The 25,599-nt window shown below is 43.2% G+C and overlaps 1 protein-coding gene across 1 annotated transcript in view; it reads left to right on the forward strand.

Moving 5' to 3' along the window:
• Nucleotides 1-22,229, forward strand: part of Nphp1 (nephrocystin 1) — a 50,026-nt gene extending 27,797 nt beyond the window's left edge. Inside the window, exons 13-20 of the mRNA XM_042695400.1 lie at nucleotides 770-880; nucleotides 2,106-2,188; nucleotides 4,733-4,809; nucleotides 7,091-7,190; nucleotides 14,613-14,725; nucleotides 17,336-17,409; nucleotides 19,422-19,466; nucleotides 21,767-22,229. Coding sequence (XP_042551334.1) covers nucleotides 770-880; nucleotides 2,106-2,188; nucleotides 4,733-4,809; nucleotides 7,091-7,190; nucleotides 14,613-14,725; nucleotides 17,336-17,409; nucleotides 19,422-19,466; nucleotides 21,767-22,039 — 876 coding nt within the window. The 3' untranslated portion in view covers nucleotides 22,040-22,229. The remainder of the gene's footprint in view (nucleotides 1-769; nucleotides 881-2,105; nucleotides 2,189-4,732; nucleotides 4,810-7,090; nucleotides 7,191-14,612; nucleotides 14,726-17,335; nucleotides 17,410-19,421; nucleotides 19,467-21,766) is intronic.
• The last annotated feature ends 3,370 nt before the right edge of the window (nucleotides 22,230-25,599 follow it).

Genomic DNA, 25,599 nt, shown 5'->3' on the forward strand with positions numbered 1-25,599 from the left:
ACCTACCTGAGTATGGTGGGTGGCTCAAACCTGCAATCCTAGCTACTTGGCAGGTAGACATCAGGGGATTTATATTTGAGGCCAGCCTGGGCCTAAAAGTTCTTGAGACTCCATCTCAATCAATGGCTGAGCAATGTGCTACTCACCTATTATCCCAGCTGTATAAGAAGCACAATGGCTGGGTTCAGTGGCACATGCCTATTACCCCAGTGACAAAGGGAGGCACAAATAAGAGGATAGCCTCAACATAAAGTGAAAACCTACTATAAAAATAAAAAAGGGGACTAGTCGGGGCTGGGAAGATGGCTCAGTGGTAGAGCACTTGCCTTGCATGCATGAGGCCCTGAGTTCGATTCCTCAGCACCACTTAAGCAAAAAGAAAAAAGCCGGAAGTGGCACTGTGGCTCAAGTGGTAGAGTGCTAGCCTGGAGCTGAAGAGCTGAGGGACAACACCCAGGCCCAGAGTTCAGGCCCACAACTGGAACCAAAAAAAAAAAAAAAAGAAAAGGGGACTAGTTCTAGTGGTAGGGTACCTTTTTAACAAGTCTGAAGCTCTAAATTCAGCTCCCAGTACCTGAAACAGATAGAGAGATAGATAGATAGGTAGATAGATAGATAGATAGAGAGAGAGAGAGAGAGAGAGAGAGAGAGAGAGAGAGAGAGAGAGAGATAAACAGATAGCTCAGTTATAAAGCAAAATAAAAAACCACTGAGAGATAGGTGACTCTTTTCATTTGTGTAAATAACTTTGGTCTCTCTACCATTCCAGGTCACTGGCATCCTGCCATGCTTGCTTGATGGTGATTGTTTTATCAGGTCCAATTCTTCATCTCTAGACCTTGGAATATTATTTGAACTTGGAATTTCCTATATTCGCAATGTATGTCTATTAAAAGTAAAACCTTCTAATGAAGCACTGAAAAGGGAAGTGTTAGATATTTATATACTAGGGAAGTGTTAGATATTTATCTATTTACAGGTAAAGTAGTAAAGGATTTTTGTATAAAATTTTAATTTAATCTCTTGAGGAAGGAGAATTGTAGTGATTCTAAATTTTTGTGAAGTACTGCTTTCTTAGTGATAATTAAAATAAAAGGGTATTTGTTTATATTTTAGCACTAGCAAACTCCAGCACTTTTAAAAGATGAAAATTAGCCAAGGCTGGGAAAGTGATTTTAAAAAATGCCAGGGGGTTCTAGCATATGGCCAGGTTGCTTCTGTCTTCCAGGGGCTGAGCACATTTAGCTTTGTAACTGAGAGTTATTAAGAGGCTGCAACATTTTAATTGTTTTCTTGGGGGGGGGGGTTGTGGGGCTTGAACTCTAGGCTTGAGCACCATCCCTTAGCTCTTCAGCTCAAGGCAAACACTCTACCGCTTGAGCCACAACGCCACTTCCAGTTTTCTAGTTTTATTGGTGATAAGAGTCTCTCGGACTTTCCTGCCTGGGCTGGTTTTGAACCGTGATCCTCACATCTCCAGCCTCCTGAGTAGCTAGTATTATAGGCGTGAGCCACCGGCGCCCAGCAACATTTTAATTTTATAACGAGAACACCACAAGCTTGGTTTAACTCATGTCACATGAACTATTCACCTGTGGTTGTGGGCTGTGCTGGCAACATCACTACCTTGCAATAATAGCTTGAGAGGTGCAGTGTATAAAGATGGCCTAGTGGTTACCCAGAGAGGCTTCACAGGGAGGTCACATTGAGAGTCCCCAAATGAGCCTTAGTGGTTTCTGGCAATTGACAGTGAAGTTAAACTTCCAAGCAGAAAGGCCCTGGAGTGAGTGTTTCTTCCTGCCCATGTGTATCAATGTGACTTGGAATCAGTCCATAAAATGTCCCTAGCACTCCAGATATAACAGCAACTGTGCTATACCAACAGGTTTAAGGGCCTTGCAAGAGCAATTTTTCAAAATACTGTCACCTGAAGTACCACCATCAATACCGACCTGCAAGTAAAGTAGGACTCTTGTTTCATTGAATTTTCATGTGACACATTGTTCAGTCCTAGGGGTGAATATTAATTGTGCTCCTTCAGAGGACTTGGTATATGCTTATAAATTTGACTAATCCAGACATTGCTTCATATCCTTATTTCTTAGTCAACTGGAGAAAGAGGAGAGTTAAGCTGTGGCTGGGTGTTTCTTAAACTTTTCGATGCCAGTGGTGTTCCTATTCCAGCAAAGTAAGTGAGCTTTGTATCCTTTGTCAATGAGGAATTTTGTAGGAATTCATTTTTTAGGACCTGGATAGCTCAAGTGTGTTTTATCAGTATTCCTACGCATTGAAGGGAAAGGAATTTTCATGTTAATTGTAGAGTTGTATAGGGGAGTGTGTGAAAACAGCATGCAGTCTTATCCTGGAGGGAAAATAGCTCATAGAATGGCTGTCTGCATGTGCAGTCAAGAATTCCTGTGGACTAGCTCTTCTTACCACGCTAAATGATGAGAGCAGGGAATGAGGCCAGGGCCCCAGGGCTTCTGGGACTCTCTACCTTTCTTCTGTAGGCAGGCCATTGAAATCCCACTGGCAACACTGTAAATAGCTTTTGACTTTAATTGCAAAAGGCTGACTGAAAGCAAATACTGGTGACATATGTAGGAGAGTTGGAAGATTACTGCCCTGATACAGAAAAGTTCTCAAAAGTTAATAAATGATTATTATCATTCTTAATGATAATAAAGTCTAGGATATATACAAGACACCCACACAGGCTGCAGGCTAGATGGGGGACTACTACCCCAACAGTGTCTACTACTACAGCTCCAGGGTCTGGTCCAGCTCTGCCTAAGTAACTGGGCAGGTTCCTTCATTTTGCCAGACCTGAATTTCCTTTATTTCTTTAATATGAGGAAATCATTTCCATCCCTAAGGCTCAATTTAGCAGGTTAATTTAGATAACACTCCTCAGTTGGCCTCCTTACCTCTGGGCAGAGGTAAAAGACCTGACCACTAGTTGTCTGGTGGTACCCTAGCAGGAGGGGCCCCAGCACCTTGAGTGAGTATAGAAACCTAAGTTTCTTGTGATTTGTTTTTAAAATATGTTGAGTTTTAAATTGTACTTAAGAGAACTAAGAAAAAGTACAGTCTCCATCATTCTAAAAATGAAACCACACCTATATTTTTAATGAGGTGAGCTCTGTATATTAATATTAAATTTTTCCCAGTATACATTAAATGAAAAAACTAAGTCATAGAATAGCCTGGATACTATAATTCTACTTCTGATCATTTAAATCTATTTGTTAGCCTATGTGGGTCTGGGTAAACTGTTCCCAGGGATTATATTTGAGAAGCAGAATTAAGGAGATGGTGCAGTAACACTAAAAAGGGCCTCTAAACCTTAGTTTTCCACACTCAGTATGGGAGGGCCGCTCAGTAAAAAGTTCTAGCCTAGCCATGTGCAAAGCCCTAGGTTTAATCCCCAGCATCATAAAAGGAGAGGAGGCTGCTGGGAGAGAGGGAACAAAGGAGGAAAGGAGGAAAGAACAAATGGAGGGAAGGAGAGAGGAAGGGAAATAAAAAAGGGAGAGGAAAGTACAGAAAAAGATAGGGCAGTCTAGGTATCAGTGGCTCATGCCTATAATCCTAGCTACTCAGGAGGCTGAGATCTGAGGATTGCGGTTCAAAGCCAGCCCGACAGGAAAGTCCTTGAGACTCTTATCTCCAATAAACCACTAAGAAAACCAGAAGTGGTGCTATGGCTCAAGTAGTAGAGCGCTCACCTTCAGCTGAAGAGCTGAAGGACAGCGCCCAGGCTCAGACCAGCCTCATGACCAACAACAAAAAAAAGATAGGGCAGGAGATTTACCAAATTAGGAGAGAGGGGTTGGGGAGGGTTTTTGTTTTGTTTTTTAACTTATTACTCCTTCTTATGCAGTTAAAACTTTTCACCACAATCTACATGTTACTTTTTTTTTTTTGGGTCCGGTCGTGGGGCCTGAACTCTGGGCCTGGGTGCTATCCCTCAGCTCTTCAGCTCAAGGCTAGTGCTCTACCACTTGAGCCACAGCGCCACTTCCAGCTTTTTTCTTTTTTCTTATGTGGTGCTGAGGAATCGACCCAGGGCCTCATGCATGCAAGGCAAGCGCTCTACCACTGAAGCCACCTTCCCAGCCCCTACATGTTACTTTTATATTTTATTTTATTTTATTTTTTATTTTTTGGGTCCGGTCGTGGGGCCTGAACTCTGGGCCTGGGCGCTGTCCCTCAGCTCTTCAGCTCAAGGCTAGCGCTCTACCACTTGAGCCACAGCGCCACTTCCGGCTTTTTTCTTTTTGCTTATGTGGTGCTGGGGAATCGAACCCAGGACCTCATGCATGCAAGGCAAGCATTCTACCACTGAGCCACCTTCCCAGCCCCGTACTTTTATATTTTAAAAATGATATAAAGCTATGATGATTATTTCAAATAACAATTGAACAAATTTGAAAAGTTCATTAAAAAGTTAATACTTATTTACATATTAACAAGAATTACCTGTCAAATTGTTTAAATAATATCAATCTGTCTCATTTTCTTGTTTGAAAATATATTTTCTACATTTTATACTTAAAAAGTCTAAATGTGCTGAGATGGTTTCTCATGGAGGGATCACCATCTATCTTCTCACCAATGAAGTATAAATAAATGTCTGTGAATATCTTTGAGTTGATAATACTTCATCACTGACCACAGCGATCAGCCAGTGCCCATGACATGCCCATCATAGTGTACTGTTCTCTTACAGAACATATGAGCTCTTCCTGAATGGAGGCACTCCTTATGAAAAAGGTGTTGAAGTGGACCCTTCAGTATCCAGAAGAGGTAAAGCTCTTACACAGTGCTTTCTGTGCTTGTCAGCTGCTGCTGCTGCTGCTGCTGCTTCTGCTTCTTCTTCTTCTTCTTCTTCTTCTTCTTCGTCTTCGTCTTCTTTCTTCTTCTTCCTTCTTCTTCTTCTTCCTTCTTCCTTCTTCTTCTTCTTCGTCTTCTTCTTCTTCTTCTTCTTCTTCCTCCTCCTCCTCCTCTTCCTCCTCCTCCTCTTCCTCCTCCTCCTCCTCCTCCTTCTTCTTCTTATTCCTCCTTCTTCCCTCTTCCTCCTTCTTCCCTCTTCCTCCTTCCCTCCTCCTCCTTCTTCCCTCCTCCTCCTCCTCCTCCTCCTCCTCCTTCTTCCCTCTTCCTCCTTCTTCCCTCCTCCTCCTTCTTCCCTCCTCCTCTTCCTCTTCCTCCTCCTCCTCCCCCTCCCCCTCCCCCTCCTTCTCCTCCTCCTCTTCTTCTTCTTCTTCCTTTCTCAGTTGTGGGGCTTGAACTGGACCCAGACTCTTCAGCTCAATCACTTCCAGTTTTCTGGTGGTTAATTGGAGATGAGAGTCTCACAGACTTTCCTGCCTGGGCTGTCTTTGAACCATGATCCTCAGATCTCAGCCTCCTGAGTAGCTAGGATTACAGGCATGAGCCACCAGTGCTTGGTACAGCTTCTTGTCACTGACAAAACACCTGATCTTAGCTCATGGTTTCAATCCATGGGCCCCTGTTGCATTGGACCAGTGGTAGTGCATCATGGCAGAAACATGAAGCAGAAGAGCCTGTTACTGCAGAAGAGCCTGTTACCACAGAAACAGACACAGGAAAGGGCTGAGGTCTCAGTCCCCTTCAAAAGCATCCCCATGATCTAACTTTCTTCCAGTGGGTGCTGTCTCCTAAAAACTCCATCACCTCCCAATAGTGCCACAGATGAGTGACTAAGTTTTTAATTCATGGGCCTTTGGGGAACTCAGATCCAAACCATAACACCTTCCTTTCCTTAAAGATTAAAAAATAGCAGGTGCATTCAAGAAGGAAACTTCTAGTGTACATAACATTTTTCACATGGATTCACTTTTTTTTTGTCAGTTGTGGCAGTCCTGAGCGCTGTCCCTGAGCTTTTTCACTCAAGGCTGGCACTTTACCACTTTGAGCCACAGCACCACTTCCAGATTTCTCATGGTTAATTGGAGATAAGAGTCTCATAGACCTTCCTGCTGTGATCCTCAGATCTCAGCCTCTTGAGTAGCTAGGATTACAAGCATGAGTCACTAGCACCTGGCTGGATTCACATTTTTAAAAATAGAGCCTTTGCTATTAAAAGCTGAGTCATTTTTATCTCAGTGTTTATTTTCTTGGGAGCATGTATGCAATTCCAGTGTAGGAAATCATGAAGAATGAGGATCCTGCATTAGTTCCTTTTCATGGAACACTGAGCTGATGTTTGTAACAGAATGAACCAAATAGGCTAGTTCAGAGATTGCTCATTACTAGGTCAAAGGCTGGAGACATCTGATATTGTGTTGTGCATGCCAAGTTGCCTTCCAGAAAGATAACACCTTTTAATGTCATTGCCCAACCAATGTGCCAGAGAATGGGAAAATGGAGAACAGGGCAGGTGTGGTTCTTTCCTCGTGGAGTCCGAAGTTGAAAGACTCAGGATGAGGTGGGCACTGGTAACTCACACCTGTAATCCTAGCTACTCGGGAGGCTGACATCTGAGGATCATGATTCGAAGCCAGCCTGGGAAGAAAAGTGCCCATGAGACTCTCATCTCCAATTAACTGCTCAGAAAACAAGAAGTGGAACTGTTGCTCAAAGTGGTAGAGTGCTAGTCTTGAACAAAAAGAGCTCAGGGACAACACTCAGGCCCTGAGATCAAGCCCCACAACTGACAAAAAACAAAAGACTCTGGTTATTCCTCAGCCATTTCTGTCCTTGTTTTGGTGACCCACCACTCTCACCAATGTGCTGCCCTGACCATCTCCTACCTTCTGGAAACAGGAAGGATTGAGCTCTGAGATGCAGGTGGCTCTTAAGAGAGCCAAATGTGCTTTCCAAACTCCCTTTCCTTCCTGGTAATTGGCAATAACAATACTGTAAAGCATGTGACACAGTAGCCAATAGGTGCCCCAAGGGAAGTACGTGGGCAGTAAAGTTTCTCTCCATCACTCATTGAGAAATAAGTATGCATGAGTCCTGACTTTCTGACAGCCCAGTACCACTGATGGTATAGTCTCATCAAATGTTTGTGTTAGTGCAGGCTGTCCCAAGTACTTAATCTGTGTGTATTTTTTTTTTCAAGCACAGGGCAGTGTTTTCCACCAGATGATGAGCATGCGAAGGCAGCCTCAACTTCTAGTGAAACTGAGGTCTCTGAACAGGAGATCAAGAAACATACTAAGGTGGGTACCTGCTCTTGCCTCTGCAGCCTTCTCTTCATATGCCACCTCTGCTTTTGCTTCTCCATCTGCTTGATTGTCTTTTGTCAGTGCTTTTTTCCTCATTAATTGTCTGCCAAAGATAAGTAGGAAAATGTAACCAAATAAACCTTAGATTCTCTTACTCCTGCTTATCAGTTAGTTCAAATGAGATTTGGTTATAAGTAATTTTCAGACTTGAATAAACAGGACTTTCCAACCCATGAGCCTATCCTCAGGGACCTTTTCTTTTAGGTTTATTGGAGCTTAGTTTACATGCAGTAAAGTTTTCCCTTTTGGCAGTTCTGACAAACCCAGTAGTGTAACAGCCCAACATAGACAGTCCCCTCACTCTAAAAAGTTACCTCAGGTCCCCTATAATCATCTCTTAGCTCCAACTTCAGGCAATCACACTTTTGCCTTTTCCTAGCCTTCATGAATGTAACCATGCTGTGGGTAGACATGAGGATGGTCTTTCACTTGGCATAATGCACCAAAAGTTAACCCATACTGATGTGTATGTGCTAATAATTTGTTCCTTTCCTTCTAAATAGCACCCTGGTTGTTTTTGTATGCACACTGGTTAATAAACATTTAACTTGTGTCTGGATTTGGGAAATTATACATTTAGCTGCTTTAGATATTTCATACAAAGTTTTGGTGTGTAGATGTATGTCTAATTTTTTTATGTGTAGAAGCACCTAGATAGAAGTTATTGGATCATCCAATGTTGGTTTCTGTTTATAAGAAACTGCCAAACTGTTGTCCAAAATGATCAGTACTTGATATTATTGTTATTTTCTGCTTTGCCCATTCTAAAATGTGAGTAATGTTTTCCATGGTGATTTTCATTTGCATTTTTCTCAGGGAGCTTTTCCACTAGTACAATCCCAGATCTACCAGTTTCTGTCTTGGGGTCTCAATATTATTAATAATGTTAAATTTCTAACTGAGGCTATGATGAGCTTTAGTAGAAACAAAGTATATAAAGCACTTAGCCTATGTGTATAATACATACCAGCCTATGTGTATAATACATACCACAAAGTAAAACAGTAGTGTTCACTGTGATTACTTACTGTTATAAGTATTATTTACTATTATAATTATTTACAATCATAAGTATCTGGTGTAAGTATTACACCAGATAGATGGTACCATGTTGTAAAATTTGTTCAAACAAAGGTGTACTTTGTTGGTGGTAAGATCAGGAAGATTCAGAACGGGTTTTGATGGCCTGGAGGGATGTGGTATTGGAATGATGTAGAGGAAAGGAACTTTCCACAGAGGACACACGGAGAACAAAAAGGAAGGAAAAGCCCAGTGTGGAGACAAATCTGATGCAATGAACTGTCCTCAGGCCATGTTTACTGCTTGTAGATCATCAAAAGTAGGGGAATGGCCAGAGACGGTATTCATACCTGTAACTTTTGCTGCTTAGGAGGTAGAGATCAAGAGGATCGTGGTTTGAAACCATCTGGACATAAAAATTTCATGAGACCCCATCTCAACTTTAAGAAAAAGAAATAAATGAATAAATAAAAGGCTAGCATGATGACAAGTACCTGTCATCCCAGCTGCAAGGGAAGTATAAACAGATGACTGGTTCAGCCCAGACTGACCATAAATATGAGACTCAATTTGAAAATAGATAACTAAAGCAAAAAGGTCTAGAGGTGTAGATTAAGTGGTAGAGCATCTATCTACCTAGTGACTGATGCAAGGCACTGAATGGAAACTGAAAAAAAAAAGACAGGGTAATGACAGGAGACTCAATGTTTCTCTCTGAATGGTGTCTTTTCCTCATTTCAGATTGTGGTCTTAGTTTAAATAGCCCTTATTTTGTATTTTATAATTATACTATTAACAACTAACCTCTTCAGTAACCATTAATAATGTGTCCCTGGGTATTACCTACTCCCGGCATTTTTTTTTCCTTCCTGGAGACTCACAGAGCCTCTAAATTCCTTTTTTGGTCAGTCTTTGCTTGGAAAATTGTTCTTGTAGAAAGCAGCACAGTAGCAGCCTTTGTAAGAGAAAAGCCAAATCCCACCTGGCTTTGTTCTTTCTCCTCCTTCAGTGCCCCATTGCTCATCTGTGGGTGACGAGTACTCCTCCTCATGTCTGTCAAAGGCAGCTCCAAATGAGGTTTATTTGGCTCCAAATGCTGGTTGTCACATAGTTTTTCTGATCTCAAGATCACATTGGAGTACATGGCACAGAGGTCAGAAAGCAACTCATTCACCTGACACCAAAAATACCTGTCCACAATTCAGGTCATTGTCTTCCAGGCCTCAGAGACTGAGTGAGGTTCCTCAGCACACAGTATACCCAGAAAGTGTTTGCAAAATAATTTTCCAGCAAAGGTCTTCCTACTAGTTTACTTCTTAAGAACTTTGCTCCTTCTAGCCTTGGTGTCTCCCTCAACTCCCAGATGCGTCCTCTTTTTTCCCCCAGAGCCCACAGACTTGAGGACAGTCTTGAGACTACCACTGTGCTTTGCATGCCTCTGGAATGTATGTGGCTAGTTGATGTCAAGCGTGTCTGGGCACTGTGCTGCCGTAGGCCCCAGCCCAAGCTGGCTGTCACAGAAACCAGGCCATGGGCCATGGTGAGAGGCTAGGCATGTGGGCTTTAGGACATGGAGGTAGAGATAGGCAGGACTGATCCACTCCAGCACCCTCACCCGCCTCTCCCTGCCACCTTCAATGGGGAAACAAATGACAGATGACATCACTTTCAGTCTTCAAAGGGACACCCCCAACTGTAACTCCAGCATTCCTTGCCTACTAATCTCACCTTTGTTCTGGAGGGGGGGGGGCGTCCGAGGGGGGGGCGCGTTCCTTTCACTACACCAGGGAGTACACAAGAATAAAGGCAAGGCCCCAGGTAATAAGCCTGGTTAGATTTTACACTGGTGTCCAGCTTTTCCCATGGTTATCCTTTTTTTTTTTTTGATATTAGAAATTCTGTTGATCTTTTTCTCTTTTTTTCTTTCTTTCTTTTTTATTGTGAAAATACCGTATAGAGGGGTTACAATTACATGGGCAAGATAATGAGTACATTTCTTATCAAGCATTGTTGCCTCCTCCTTTGTTTCCCCTTCCCATCCCTTCCCATCTCCCCCACCCCCACCCCCCAGCCAAAGTTGTAAAGTTCATTTTTTGACATAACAACTTGTACATCTCAGTGTTGCAGTAGTCCACCTATATCCCTATTTAAATGATTTGGTTTTTTCCCTTCCCCTCCACAAATTATACCAACATCAAATACAGGGAATCCCATGGTTATCTTTACACTGCCATCTCATATAGCCAGAATTCTTTTTTTTTTTTTTTGGGTCCGGTCGTGGGGCCTGAACTCTGGGCCTGGGTGCTGTCCCTCAGCTCTTCATCTCAAGGCTAGCACTCTACTACTTGAGCCACAGAGCCACTTCCGGCTTTTTTCTTATGTGGTGCTGAGGAATCTAACCCAGGGCCTCGAGCATGCAAGGCAAGTGCTCTACCACTGAGCCACCTTCCCAGCCCCAACCAGAATTCTTATGTAGTGTTTAGTGTGTGTGCACGTGCATATATATGCATGACATGTGAGTGTGCATGCACACATGCATGTGTATGTACTTCACAAGACTTGTAAAAATACACATGAACCAGTGCACACCATCTCTACCAGGAAAGCACCTGGAGTTCAGCAGGGTTGTTTTTTTAAATTTTTATTTATTTATTTTTTTAATTCTGAAAATATCGTACAGAGGGGTTACAATTACATGGGCAAGGTAATGAAAGTATTTCTTATCAAGCATTGTTGCCTCCTCCTTTGTTTCCCCTTCCCATCCCTTCCCATCTGCCCCCCACACCCCCCTCCCCCAGTTCAGCAGTTTTGTTTGCAGTCAGTTGTGATCACAGCCACCTGTCACTTTGATAGGAAGCAAACAGATGCTTCCGCATCACCAACTTGCCTTTCTAGTTTGGGGGCTATTTTCAAAGGATATAACTTGATGTGATTTGGCCAAGAGCATATAGCTATGCCCCTGGGGAGGGATACTGTAAATTCACACTCTCAGAGCTCTGATTGCCTGCCAGCAGTGGTCTGTACAAGTCAGCTGTGTGTGCATATGTGTAAATTTGCTATAAATATACTTACCTACGCTTTTTCTATGCATTCCATCTTTCTTTTATTTCAATCATATTATTAAAGATTAAGGGAAGAGTGTTACTTGTTTAAGGCACTTTTACCACCAGAGTTTGCTAGTCTGAAGTTAGAAGAAAACATTTTTACTCTCAGGTCAGCTAAACTTTTATAGCCTTGAACTTGCTAGGTGTAGAAAAATCAGGAGATTTCTGTAAAGAACAGCTAGTAATAATTATAATGAACTGGATCACCATTGCCTCATACTGTTGGCGGGTGCCAAAGGAGAGGAATGCCCACACCCAGGGAGCACCCCGCCTGCCACTCAGACAGAGCAGCCTGGCAACCAGGAGAGGAGAGGGCCAGTGGAAGGAAGGAAGGTGCCACCTTTCCTCTGGCACCAATGGCCATTCTTAAGCATGGGCCCTGAGATTGAGCATGCAGCTGGACCTCTGCCCATGCATGCGTGGACTAGAGGGCTGGGCAGGGAGAACCCTGACAGGCATGTGATGGCATAGAAGTAGCTTATATGTACCTCCACAGCAGGCTTTGAAATCTAAGTCATATAAGAATTTTAGCAGGAGCCAGGCACCAGTGGCTCTTGCCTGTGATGGTAGCTACTCAGAAGGCTGAGATCTAAGGATCACGGTTTGAAGCCAGCCCAGGCAGAAAAGTCCCTGTGAGACTCATCTCTGCTACTACTCAAGCGGTAAGTGGTGCTGTGGCTCAAGTGGTAGAGGCTAGCCTTGAGCATAGAGACTCAAGGACAGTGCCCAGGCCCTGTGTTCAAGCCCCAAGACCAGCAAAAATAAAAAAAAATTAGGGTTGGAGAAAAATAGCATGTGGCTCTATGTACTAAATTAGTGGTTATAAATGGAAATGAGGCAAGAGAACCTTATCCTGAACATGTATACATATATATATATATATATATATATATACACATACATACATATGTATATGTGTGTGTATGTATGTATATGTACTATGTATCGTGTAGAACTGGGATTTGAATTCAGGATCTTGTACTTGCTAGGCAGGTACTCTACCACTTAAGCCACACCAAGCACTTAATTTGCATTTTTTGTTATTTTTTGCTTTTTGTGTCAGTTCTGGAGCTTGACCTCAGGTCCTGGGCCAGTCCCTGAGCTTCTTTTGATTAAGGCTGGCACTATACCACTTGAGCCATAGCTCCACTTGCAGTTTTTTTTGGTGGTTAATTGGAAATAAAAGTGTCACAGACTTTACTATCTGGACTGGCTTTGAGCCAAAATCCTCAGATCTCAGCTTCCTAAATAGCTAGGATTACAGGTGTGAGCTACAAGCATCCAGCTAGCCTACATTTCTTTTAATGTTTCTAGAACTGTAAGGGTGAGGAATAGTCAAGGATACTTATGTAAATTCCGTGAAACTAAAGACCCATGGAGTCCATCACTATACAGCACATTCACTCTTCTCTTCCAGACATCTAGAAGCTATAATAGTTTTCCCATCTAAAATTCTCTAGAAATAAAGCTAAGGAATAGTTTATCAAGATTGAGGTATGGTTTGTAGCCTTTTAGTTGTGAGCATCCTAAGCATCTAAACAAGTCTCTTATAGATAGCATATAGTTAGATCTTGTTAATCCATTCTGCCAATCTGTATCTTTTGATTAGAGATTTTTAGTCTGTTTATATTTAATTACCATAGGAAAGACCTTAATTTAGGCATTTTGTTACTTGTTTTTTGTATGTCTTGTAGTATTGGGGGTTTTGTCCTTCATGTCCTCCTGTACTACTTTTCTTTGTTTGATTCATTAAAGAGAGTTTTTTTTTGGTCAGTGGTAGAACTTGAACTCAGGGCCTGGGTGCTGTCCCTGAGCTCTTTTTGCTCAAGGCTAGACCACTTTGAGTCATAGCTCTACTTCCAGAGGGACGTTTTTATTCATTCAACAAAATAAGAATATAGTTTGCTTCCCTTTTAACTTCCTTGTGTTTATATTCTGTGTATATTTTCTTTGCAGCTACCATGTGAATTACCTGTCATATCCCAAAGTTATGATAATTTATTTTAAACTAATACTTTAATACTGAATTGTTTTCTATTTTTTGAGCCCTTTCTACATACCAGACACTACATTAAGCATTCCACACTTAACCTCATTTTAATCCTGTTTTTTTAAATTGTTTTTGTTTGGTTGGTTTTTTTGTTGTTTTTTTTTGGGTGGGGGGGGGGTCCGGTCGTGGGGCCTGAACTCTGGGCCTGGGTGCTGTCCCTCAGCAATCCAGCTCCAGGCTAGCACTCTGCCACTTGAGCCACAGCGCCGCTTCTGGCTTTTTTTCTTTTTGCTTATGTGGTGCTGGGGAATTGAACCCAGGGCCTCATGCATGCAAGGCAAGCGCTCTACCATTGAGCCACCTTCCCAGCCCCTTGTTTATTTTTTAAAAAATAGTTATCTTTGACAGTTTTGAGGTTTGAATTCTAGGCCTCGTGATTGCTAGGCAGGTGCTCTGCAACTTGAGCTATACTCCCAGCCCTGTTTTGCTTTAGTTATTTTTCAGTAGAGTTTCTCACTTTTGCCCAGGGCTGGCCTTGAACTGTAATTCTACCCATGGCTTTCAAGTTGCTGGGGTTACAAGTATGAACCTCCACAAATGGATTATTTGTTGAGACTGAGTCTTGCTAATTTATTTTCCTGGAGTGGCCACAACTTTGAAGGTGTTCCTGAGTAACTGGGGTTACAGTCATGAACCACTGCACCCAGCCCTTATTTTAATCCTTTTAGTAACCTGAAATGCAAGTATCACTCTCCACATTCTACACATGAGGAAAGGAAAGCACAAGGAGAAGAGCTAATTAACCCACAGCACCTAGCTGCCAAGTTGGAACTCAGTCTAGTTCTGGCATGTCCTCCACATCCCAGCCAGCCCATAAGCAGTCTGTGCTGACACCCTCTGCACCCACCACATCCAGCATGCCTGCCACAGGTCTTCGTTCACTCTTCTAGCTCACTGGTCTCTTTCTTTCCAAAACCTGTGATTGACAGCTTTTTATTTGGCATTTGATATGGGCATACACACAGATGACAATTCACAGCTGAGTTTTGAAAAAGTACACCTAAAAATGCAGGTTATCTGAAGTGGCCAAGGTATAGTGGAAATTTCTCCTTAAATTATAAAAATAGTCTCTAATAACAAAGCAAAATGTTAAACTACTCATTAAAGTAATACACAGTAAAACAATTTAGATTGCATTGCAGGGGGTTGTTTAATGAATTCATGTTTTTTCTTGTGTAATAGTCTGCTGCCAGAAACACTGATTGGAAGTATGTGTTCCTCTCACCTCTTGGTATTTTATCGACAAATCCTTGGAGATGTGCTTCTGAAGGACAGAGCAAGCCTGCAAAGTGCTGGTAAGGCATCCCAGCCATTCTCTCACATGCCTTGAGCGTATGTGGTTGTGCCTGTGCCAGTCTGTGTCTTCCACATAGAAATATGACACAAGCTGGGCACCAGACCTCAGGAGTCTGAGGTCGGAGGATTGTGGTTTGAAGCCAGCCTAGGCAGGAAAGTCTATGAGACTCTCATCTCCAATTAACCACCAAAAAGTCAGAAGTGGAGATGTGGCTCAAGTGGTAAAGCACTAACTTTAAACAAAAAAACTAGAAATAGTGCCTAGGCCTGAGTTCAAGCCCCAATACTAGCACAAAAAAAAAGGAAAGGGAGGGGAGAGAAAGAAAGGGGGAAAAAAAGGAAGGGAAGGGGGAAAGGAAAGAAAGAAAAGGGAAGGGAAGGGAGGAAGGAAAAAAAGGACACATAGAAATATATCAAAATAGGGCTGGGAAGGTGGCTCAGTGGTAGAGTGCTTGCCTTGCATGCATGAGGCCCTGGGTTCGATTCCTCAGCACCACATAAGCAGAAAAGGCCAGAAGTGGCACTGTGGCTCAAGTGGTAGAGTGCTAGCCTTGAGCTTAAGAGCTGAGGGACAGCGCCCAGGCCCAGAGTTCAGGCCCCATGACTGGCAAAAAAAAAAAAAGAAATATATCAAAATAGCATCCGTATTTGTACATTATGTATAAGAGTACAGATTCTGGAGCTTTGAGATCTTGAAACCCATATGTGATCACATTTCCTTTTATTTTCTCTGGATAATCTTGTTTTTACTACACATTTGCTGAGCATGCCATCTTTTAGGGAAGAAAGCACAATCTCCCTGCATAACTGGTGCTTAATGCGTGAAATGTCAGTGTCAGTGGTTTACTCTGAAACCAATTATTTCAAGAAAAGAGTATTCCATATACCATGCACTGTTTTTTATTCTGGCAGCTTCTTGTTGAGTTTGAACATTTTTCCAAGTAAAATGTTAAAAACTAATTTAGAAAACCAACAAGCTGTCATACACGAATAAACTTGCCAAGAGAAATGTGTATGTTCTATGACTTTAACAAAAATCACTTTCATGCTGGGGTGTTCTTTGAGCTCAGTGAGTCAATAAGCATCTAGATATGCCCTGTTTGCTTCATGTAGGCTTGGTGATGACTGAATCAGGCACGGAAGCAACAGACCACACACAACAGAGGGCACACTAGGATCACAGTGGGAAAAGCATTCTCTGAATGAGAAAGGCTGAAGATGAGAGCAGGAGTGGAGGAATTAGATGCATGGAGGAAAGGTTGGATGAGATCCTCTCTCAACAGAGGGAGCAGCATGTCTGAGACCCTGGCAAGAAAATGTGCTGCTATCAGAGCAGCTGACATTGAAGGTAGACAGACAGTGTGGATGAGTGGAGCAAGGGGGAAGCCCTGGAATGTCCTAGTGATGTTCCTGTGGGTACCACCTAGACAGGAGAGAGAATGGAGCTCAAAGCCTGAAAGCACAGCTACTTCTCAAGGAATAACTCACTCTCTTGACCACCACATGCCTTTGAGTTTAATGGCTGTAGATATCTTTTCTGAAAGAAAAGAATCCATAAAGAGAATAAGATTATTAGGTTTTCCTAAGGTTACTTACAACTGTTGGCTTCCTTTAAGTTTGACCATCAGAATAAGCTCCTTAAGATCTAGAGAAAGGATTGGTTTCTACCGAGAACACAGGGTTCTAGAAGGTATTGCCTTAGCCATTGCAAAAGCATCTGCTGTGGCTTGAATGTGTCTCCTCCAGACTGCATGTGTGGCCACTGTGATGGTATGAGAGGCGGTATCTTTGGAAAGTAGTTTAGCTGTCAAAGCTTCTCATGGATGGGATTGGGAGGCCTCACAGAAGGGCTTGACTGCTTTCTGCCATAGAACACACTATTTCTCTTCAACAGAGTTCATAGTAGGCAACCCTCAGCAGACACCAGATGCTGGCACCTTGATTGGACTTTCTCATCTCCAGAACCATACAGTAGACATTCAATTTGTCAGTTATCCAGACTCGGGTATTCTAAGATATCCTTGCTGGTGTGCTTCCTTGCACAGGGCTTTCCTGTGATTGGATTTCCTGTGGAATACCAATAGCTTCCCAGAATCCACAGCTCCCAATTACTTCCAGAGCCATCTACTACTCTCCACTGGCCTTGGACACAGTCTGGGATCTTTCCTTGAGCACTGATAGCCTGAGTCAGACCTGAGCAGCCAGTCCTCTTCCTCCTTTCCCCTGTTGCTGCTACTTGATCCTGGCAGCCTCCCACGAGCAGGGCCTGTCCTAAACAGAATGGCCTTCACCACATCTCAGGCATGAGGAGGAAGAGGTGGAAATACGAAGGATGTCACGGGCAGAAGAACTGAGTGTGTGTCTCTCTCTGTTTACAGCCACCTAGCCCCTCACCCTGCAAGTTCTATTTATTTACTTATTTCAGACCTCCCTGGGATAAAGTATAAGGGCTGATGGATTTTGAGGGGGAAGTTTTGAGCCCTCCGGGTGTTATCAACATATCAGTTGGCAGGAGAGTTTTAATAGAATGGATATTTTGATATCTATTGAAGTAAAACATGGTGAATGGAGTTCATATAATGTATTCTGTCTGTTCTTGTGTATTCCAGATTTAATTAGTCATCCAGTGCTGGCCACATTCCCCAAGCTCTGGGAGCAGACTGATGTGATGGACGCTCTCAGGGTAGGCAGCCTCTGAAGTGGTTACACACACTATGCTAAAGAGTCCTGTCATCTGCTCTAGGCTTCGTTTTCTTAGGATGGCGTCTCCCAGCCAGTCTGTAGTCTAACTAACTCCTAAAGCTAACTCTTAACTCAGCCTCATCCTTCTAATGTGAGTGTTCCTTCCTGCCAGTGAGCAAGGGCGGTGCCTGCTGTCATGATGGCCCAGAGACATGACCAGACGGGCCACGGAGCTCAGGAACAACAAAACCAGGGCTGTCGTGCTGCGTCCGCTTCAAGTCCCTCCTAATGTGCCACAGGCCATTTAGGAAGGCATAAGCAAAAGCGTTCATATTCATTAAGTGAAAAAAGTTAAGTTATATTGTCTATTTATACACACACACACACACACACACACACCACACACCTCTGCCGGTGAGGATCAGGAAGCATATACTGTATATGTTGTGGTGATTACCTCTGGATCATAGGTTATTTTATCTGTATATTCTTAATTTTCCCCAGTGAATGATTTATATAATAAATGCTAAAGTTTCAAAAGCATGTTGCTCCTACAAGTTTGAGCTTCATCTTCATGGCCTGCTGTGACTTTGGATGAGCTAGGCCATGCTGCAGTGCCTGACTTGGCAGTGTTTCTTGCTCATAGTATTTAACCAGCATGGGTCAGTGGAAGACATGTTCCACTGACCCACAGGTCCCACCAGCTCATAGCATTGTCTGGGTTGAGCAGCTCCTTGGTACCATTTGCCCCAGCAGGAAAAGAGAGAAATAGAGGACTGTCCTTGAGGTTTCCACTGTCTTTACCCAGGGCCTGGGCCACTCCCACTCACACTTATTGGCCAGAGCCAGTCACATGGTCCACTTAAAGAGAGCTAGGACCTTAGTGCAGTGGTAGTGACCCACATAGTTTTCTATCTCCACCAAGTTCTTCTACATGGAACACCTTCCGCTATAGTCAGAGGGAGATCTTTACCTTCAACTAACAAACAAGAGACAAATTTTACTAGGCAATAAAGCTAAAGTTGCTAAGTGCTATTCACATTAAGCCATATTATCTTTTCAGTTTTTTTCCATGGGACAAATTATCTTTTCAGTTCTACATTATTAAATGTATGAGCCCTCCTACCTTTTCCTTAGCTAAGTTCAGGTTGTGGTTGGTATGTTCATAATCATGACACTTGGACTATTTCGTAAAACATTGGTTCTCAGTGCATCCTCTCCATGCCCTGGAGGACCTGCTGGCAATAGTTACACAATGCCATGGGGCACATTCCAAGACCACCTGAGTGGCAGCACCTGTGATCTGGCAAGCAGCTGCTCTTTGTGGCATGGGAAATCCCTTTCTAGGTATGAGTCCATATGTACCTCAGGTCCTTCTAAGAGAGAGGCCTGACCTGTGAAATTAGGTGGCAACAGGCACAAAATCCAGGCCCTGAGAAGGCAGCCAAGACCAAGCACATGTTGCCCAGTGTTGTAGTCTGCCAGGGACTGGTGCTGAAAGCCTTCAGTTCTTACCTTCATGGTATCGACGGGCCTTCGGGTTTCTTATTTCCTTGAAGAAACTTTCCTGAAGCTTGTGGATAGATTAAAAGTACTTGGGTCTATCTCACCTGCTCGTTGGCATCATTATGGCTGGCAGGATTGTTGAGAAGGACAATATTCTATTTTGTTTGCTGTCCTGCTTTAGAAGCTTCAAATGATTTCACTGTTCAGGTACTCTGCCTGGGCACTTGACATGGATATGTTGTTTTCAGTGTTTCTCTTCTTAAACTAGTTTTGGCTTATAATAAGCAAAGGCTTTGGAGAGGTTTTTCACAGGTCCATCTCCCTTGTTGGGCTGGTTGGGGGTTAATGGCAATCCTGGCAACAGTCACTTGTTGCATGAACCCATTCTGCAGTGTTTCTAAGCCTGACCATATGATTAATTATGGAGGAAAGTAACAAAAGTGTCACAAGGACTTGTGGATACTTGTGGATACTCTGACTCATAATGTTTCTTTTTGCTTTTTTTAGAGTGCCTGGGCTGAGAAAGAAAGTACCTTGAAAAGATCAGAGAAGGTAATCAGCCTCTCCGCACTAAACTGAGTACCTGCAATAGTAACTTGCACATTACTGTTAATGCCGTAACTTCTCTTAATTGGACAAACTGTGTAACTGTGATTGCAGACATTCCAAGAAGGGTATGCCAGATCATTTCTTACATGAAAGGGAACCCTTGTCAGGACAGTCATTTCAGATCCCAGAATTTTATGCAAATGGAGAGGAAGTTTCTAAACCAGAGTCTCCCAGTTAGTTATCAAATATCCTTTATTTAAAAAAAAAAAGAAAGAAAAAAGAAAAAGATCCCTCTGTCAACACCCATATGAAGCAGGGAGAAAGGAGAAGAAAATTGGCCTGGGCTGCACCATCTGATGAAGGGTTACCTGGTTCTTAGCTACCATGGAAGCATGTTATCACCAGACAGCAGTCATGCTGCTTGGTGAGCAGTACTTTACCTGCAACTATGTTAGACTTTGCAGATGCTGCATTCCCTGTCACAGTTCCTTGTAATGCAGAAGTAGCCACAGCCAATAAATGACTGAGAAGACAGGGAGTCACACTCAGTCCCTAGTCCATAGCTGACCAGTTCATATTTAATGTGTTGATTATTTAGAAGGAATGTGGGATGAGTGCCTGTGGCTCATGCCTGTAATCCTAGGCTGAGATCTGAGGATCATGGTTTGAAGCCAGCCTGGGCAGAAAAGTGTGAGACTCACTTCCAGTTAACCACTAAAATGCCAGAAATAGAAATATAGCTCAAGGAGGGAAGAAGCTAAGACACAGTACCCAGACCCTGTGTTCAAGCCCCAGTACCAAGCAGTACAAGGAAAAAAAATAGAAGGAATATGGGAGAATAAAAACTAAAAATACAAGCCGGGCATTGGTGGCTCACACTTGTAATCCTAGCTACTCATGAGGCTGAGATCTGAGGATCACAGTTCAAAGGCTTTTTTTTTTTTTTTTGGTCTGGTCGTGGGGCCTGAACTCTGGGCCTGGGCGCTGTCCCTCAGCTCTTCAGCTCAAGGCTAGCGCTCTGCCACTTGAGCCACAGCACCACTTCCGGCTTTTTTTCTCTTTGCATATGTGGTGCTGAGGAATCAAACCCAGGGCCTCCTACATGCAAGACAAGCGCTCTACCACTGAGCCACCTTCCTAGCCCGCAGTTCAAAGGCTTTTTATCTCCACTTAACCACCAGAACACTGGAAGTGGCTCTGTGGCTCAAGTGATAGAACACTCACCTTGAGCTGAAGAGCTCAGGGACAGCACCCAGGCCCAGAGTTCAAGCGCCATGACTTACAAAAAAAAAAAACCAACCAAAAATCCTAGTGGTGCTATGGCTCAAAGTGGGAGAGCACTAGCCTTGAGCATAAAAGCTCAGGGACAGCACCCAGGCCCTGAGTTCAAGCTCCATGACCAATAACAACAACAACAACAAAAACCCTATAAACATGGGGTGTGGATATATATATATATATATATATATATATATATATATATATATATACACATATACATAAAATATCTCTATATATAGATATATATTATATCTTTATGTGAGCTTCCATTCAACCCATAATGTGACCTTTGCCAAAATGTGCAGATTCCAGGCCATTCTAGCACAGCATTGGATAGCATGCTAGGCCTCAGGCCTGTAGACTTGGCTCTGTGCTCATGGGATTGCTGGGACACTGGCTTTGCATAGACCCCACTGCATACAGAAACTTCCAGTCTGTCAACTATGCCTGCTGATATTACCACCTAAGCCTATTGCCATCAGGCCTTGGTTGCTCCTGTGGGTATTGTACCACTCTTGTCATCTGAGGAGGGTCAGACACCCTCAGGGCTAAAGGACATCCCACTCCCAACCCAACAATTTCTTACTCGCTGTATCTCCTTTCTCCAGGTCCCATGCAAAACACTGGGCACCCTCATGGTACCATGCTGTTACCTCTGACATGCTGGAATCCAGCCACATACACATAGCTGGCCTTGATTGTGATTTTGTTGTCTTTGCCTGGAACCTTCTCACAAGAATTAGCCACACCTGATTTACTTGACAGCACATGTGACACTTGGTGGAACTTAGGAGACACCTTGGTCTCCAGGAGATCTCAGCTCTGCTCTGTGTGGTCTCTGGTTCCCACCCTAGAGGGACTGTGTCCTCTGAGGTTGGCTGAGCACCCATAGGTGCCATGCACTAAGCCCCCTCCATCACATACTTAGGTGGCTTATAGCTAACAACGTTCACAGGATTTCATGCTTTGAGTACTATGGTATATTTCTATCTACTATTCTTTGTGCTGTGGTATTTTCTCAGAGAGACAAAGAGCTACTGAAGGCCAAGTTTCTCCTGGTTTACCATGACTGCGTGCTTCCGCTCCTGCATTCTGCCCTCCTGCCTCCATTCCGGTGGGCAGAAGAAGAGACCGAGGATGCTCGATGGAAAGTCATCGCTGACTTCCTCAAGCAAAACAAAGAGAACCAGGGTGCCCTGAAAACCTTGCTGTCACCTGATGGAGTCCATGAGCCTTTTGATCTTTCAGAGCAGACCTATGACTTCTTGGGTGAAATAAGAAAGAATTTGGCCTAAAAGTGGTGGCCTTGGCCCCCAGCTTCCCACTGCATTTGCTGGACCCTGTGATGGCTTGAATCAAATGACAGAACCAAAACAAACGACTCCTTGTAACATGGATCTGAATTGTTTTTATACACATATTTTTTAACAAATAGCAGTCATTTTAGTATATTTTAAAACAATAAAGCATATAAAGAATACTGTTGCGTCTAATTTGAAGTTTTTTTTCCCCAAAACAAATTAAATTAGCTGGGCACTAGTTGCTCACACCTGTAATTTTAGCTACTCAGGAGGCTGAGATCTGAGGATCACAGTTCAAAAGCCAGCCCAGGTAGGAAAGTCCATGAGACTCTTATCTCCAATAAACTACTCAGAAAAATCTCAAAGTGGTGCTGTGGTTCAAGTGGTAGAGCACTAGCCTTGAGCCACAGAGAGGCTCAGGGACAGAGCCCAGGCCTTGAGTTCAAATCCCAGGACCAGCAAAAGAACAAAACAAAACAAAAATTAATTAATTGATGGTATAGATTTCTATGAAAATAAGATCTTATCAATAACTACTCAAGAAAGTGAAGACCATCCCAGAACAGAAGATATTTCTAAATTATCTGATGTGTAGCTAGAATATATAAATTTAGGAGTGTCACTAAATTATTATCTTGTCATTTGAATAATTGTGCATTGAATGTGATTTATCCCTAATTAAATACAAAAGCAGAATCATCTGTCATTTTAAATCAATATAAGTAAAAAAAATGTCACCCAAACAAGGCCAGGCACTGGTGATTCATGCCTGTAATCTTAGCCACTCAGCAGAAATTAGGAGGCTTCTCATTCAAGACTGTCCTAACAAACTTAAGGCCCCATCTCAATTAATAGCTGGATATGATGGCATGAGCTGTCATCCTAGCTCTCCAGAAAGTATATAAGTAAGCAGATCATAGTTCAGACTAGCCTGTGCATACATTAGAAAAACTATGTAAAAAAAAAAATAGGCAAAAAGAGCTAGGGGCATGGCTCAAATAGTAGAGACCCTAGAAAGTACAAGGCCCTAAATTCAAAACCTCAGTACAAAAAAAGAAAAAGCTAACTAGACCAGATTCCCGTGGCTCACATCTGTAATCCTACCAACTTGGGAAACTGAGATCAGTAGGATTATGGCTGAAGGCCAACCCTGGCCAAGAAAAAAAAATGCATGAGACTTCATCTCAACCAGTAAAAAGCTGGATACAGTGGTGTACACCTGTCATTCCTACACAAGGAACACAGTCTAGGCTGACTGGACAAAAAGTGAGACCTGGCTAGGGATATGGCACAAGTGGTAGAATACCTGTCTAATAAGCACAAAGCCCTGAGTTCATACCCCAGTACTCCATACCCCAGTACTCCTCCCACCCCCCGCTCCCGAAAAAAAGCAAAAGTTGCAGGCATTGAAGAGTTGACTCCCTCTTTCAGAGAACAGAAATAATGAGATGAGCTAATTAAGTCTCCTTGCCTATCAGATGGGGAATGTCCCAAGCGCCTTTACTGTTGTTAATTATCAGTAGCATCTAGCATTGCTTTCAGTGCCTACTGGAGACCTGGCAGGGTCGTCATCAGTTGACTTGCGTGCCTACTATGTCTTTAACAGTATTCTTGGTTAGCTTATTAGTCTCACAACTACTATTAGAAGTAGGTACCAACTTTTTCCATATTACTGCTGAAGAAACAGGTCAGGCAGGTTGATTTGCCCAGGCAGGGTCAGAACTAGTAAGTAGCATAATGGATATACCAAGTAAACATGACACTTCTCTAGTGTCTAAGACATTTTACCTTATCGATGCAAACTTACAAATTGCATGTAAATACAATTTGAAAAAGCCACTGAAAGTATGAATGAATGAGTTAAACCTAAACCATTAGACTTCCATTAGATACTTTGTGACAGTGTGCAGCCATAAAGGAGGCATTTATTTCTAGAGATCTGTTGTATTATGAAACTCTTGGGCTATAGCATTCCCCAAAACCTTGGTTTATCTCTAAATTTGGTCCTTGTGTTAGTTCGTTTTCTGTTACTGTAACAAATTCCCTGGAGCTTGGTGACTTAGGAAGTAAGGAGGCTGATTTAGCTTACAGTTTGGGAAGGCATTGTGTCAGATGACACCACACGGCAGGACCTTGAAGAAGAGGGAAAGAGTACAAAATGAGACACTGGCCACAGAACAGAGAGGAGCCCTTTTGCAACCACTCAAGAACTGGCTTGGGCTCCTACAAGAACCCTCTTGATCCTTTCTGCAGGTAGCACAGCCTTGACCCAAACCTCTAGGCTTCACATCTTCGAAGTCCTAGTGGCTCTCAACACTGCCACTCTGGGACCTCACTTTCCGTGCATGAGATGGTTTGAGACACTCTTCTATTATATCCAAACTATAGCAGTCGGTGGTCTCAGACATAAACATGATTTCCCAGCCATGACTGTGACAAGTGAGAATTGGGCCTTGAGAAGGAGCTCCCCACCTCTTTGTTCAGGTCCTCTCCTAGCCATTCCCTTTGCCCTCAGTCACTGAGACGCTGAGGCTAAGGACTTTTTCCCCTGCCCATCACAAAGCACCTCCATCCACAGGGTCATGGCCTCTCCTGCTCCTGCCCATGGAGAGGGCTTCTGTCTTCAATGAGGTGGTAACAAGTCCAGGGACTTGTTGAGTTACCTCCTCCTAGTCCCCCAGAGTCCTGGTTTTGAAGGAGCATAATCCTATATCATTCCCCAGTGTGAACACTAGGATCTTAAGTTCCAGCTTTTTGTGTGTTGAACTATTTAGCTTACTCTTGGCTGGAAGCCAGAGGTATGGCCTTCGGGACAAAGGCAAAGGCTGTATGTGAATTCCTTCTAATGAATGTATAGCATTGCAGGGAGATAGATGTTCTGAGAATTTGTTTTCAGTCTGTCTTCCCTGTTGGTGTGAGAATGTGTCATAAGTTGACAACTGTGTACAAATTCATGGTTTCTGACACAGAAGGGAAGAAAACAGGTTTCATGGTTCTGGATTGGGGAGACAGCCCGCCCCTTCCCCCACTTCCCCAGATGGGGAGCACCACTTCTGCTGCTGCTCAAAGACCCCCATTCCCCTCCATCAGTGCAATCTTGTTTTCACAGCCAAACTTCTCTATGTAAATGTCACTTTTTAACTTCCAAAACAGGAAGAGGTTGTCAAGGAGCCAAAAACATCCTGGAAGCAAGTTCTGGGGCTTCTGTGTCAAGGAGTGTGATTGAGCAACAGAAAGAATGAATCTGGACAATCCTAGCAGAGTGCAATAGAGGGGCGAGCAGCTGACCCGTGCATGTGACACAGGATACCCGCACAGTGCCATCCACATGTGGGCCTACTGAGGCCAGGGACACTGCATGTGAATCATGTAAATTAGCCCTACTCCCCGCCTACTCCCCCCTCCTCCCCTCAGCCTCCTGAGCGCTCATTGGTTAAGGGTCTCATCCATCAGGACTTCTGGAGGTGAAATCCCCTGTGGCCCCCTTGCCTGGATGCTTATAACTGACAACTCAGTGCTGGGGAGTGAGCAAGCATTCATTGCAGCCTCCTGTA

This window comes from Dipodomys spectabilis, unplaced genomic scaffold, assembly GCF_019054845.1.
Source record: "Dipodomys spectabilis isolate Male_0828 unplaced genomic scaffold, ASM1905484v1 ptg000187l, whole genome shotgun sequence".
Taxonomy (NCBI): domain Eukaryota; kingdom Metazoa; phylum Chordata; class Mammalia; order Rodentia; family Heteromyidae; genus Dipodomys; species Dipodomys spectabilis.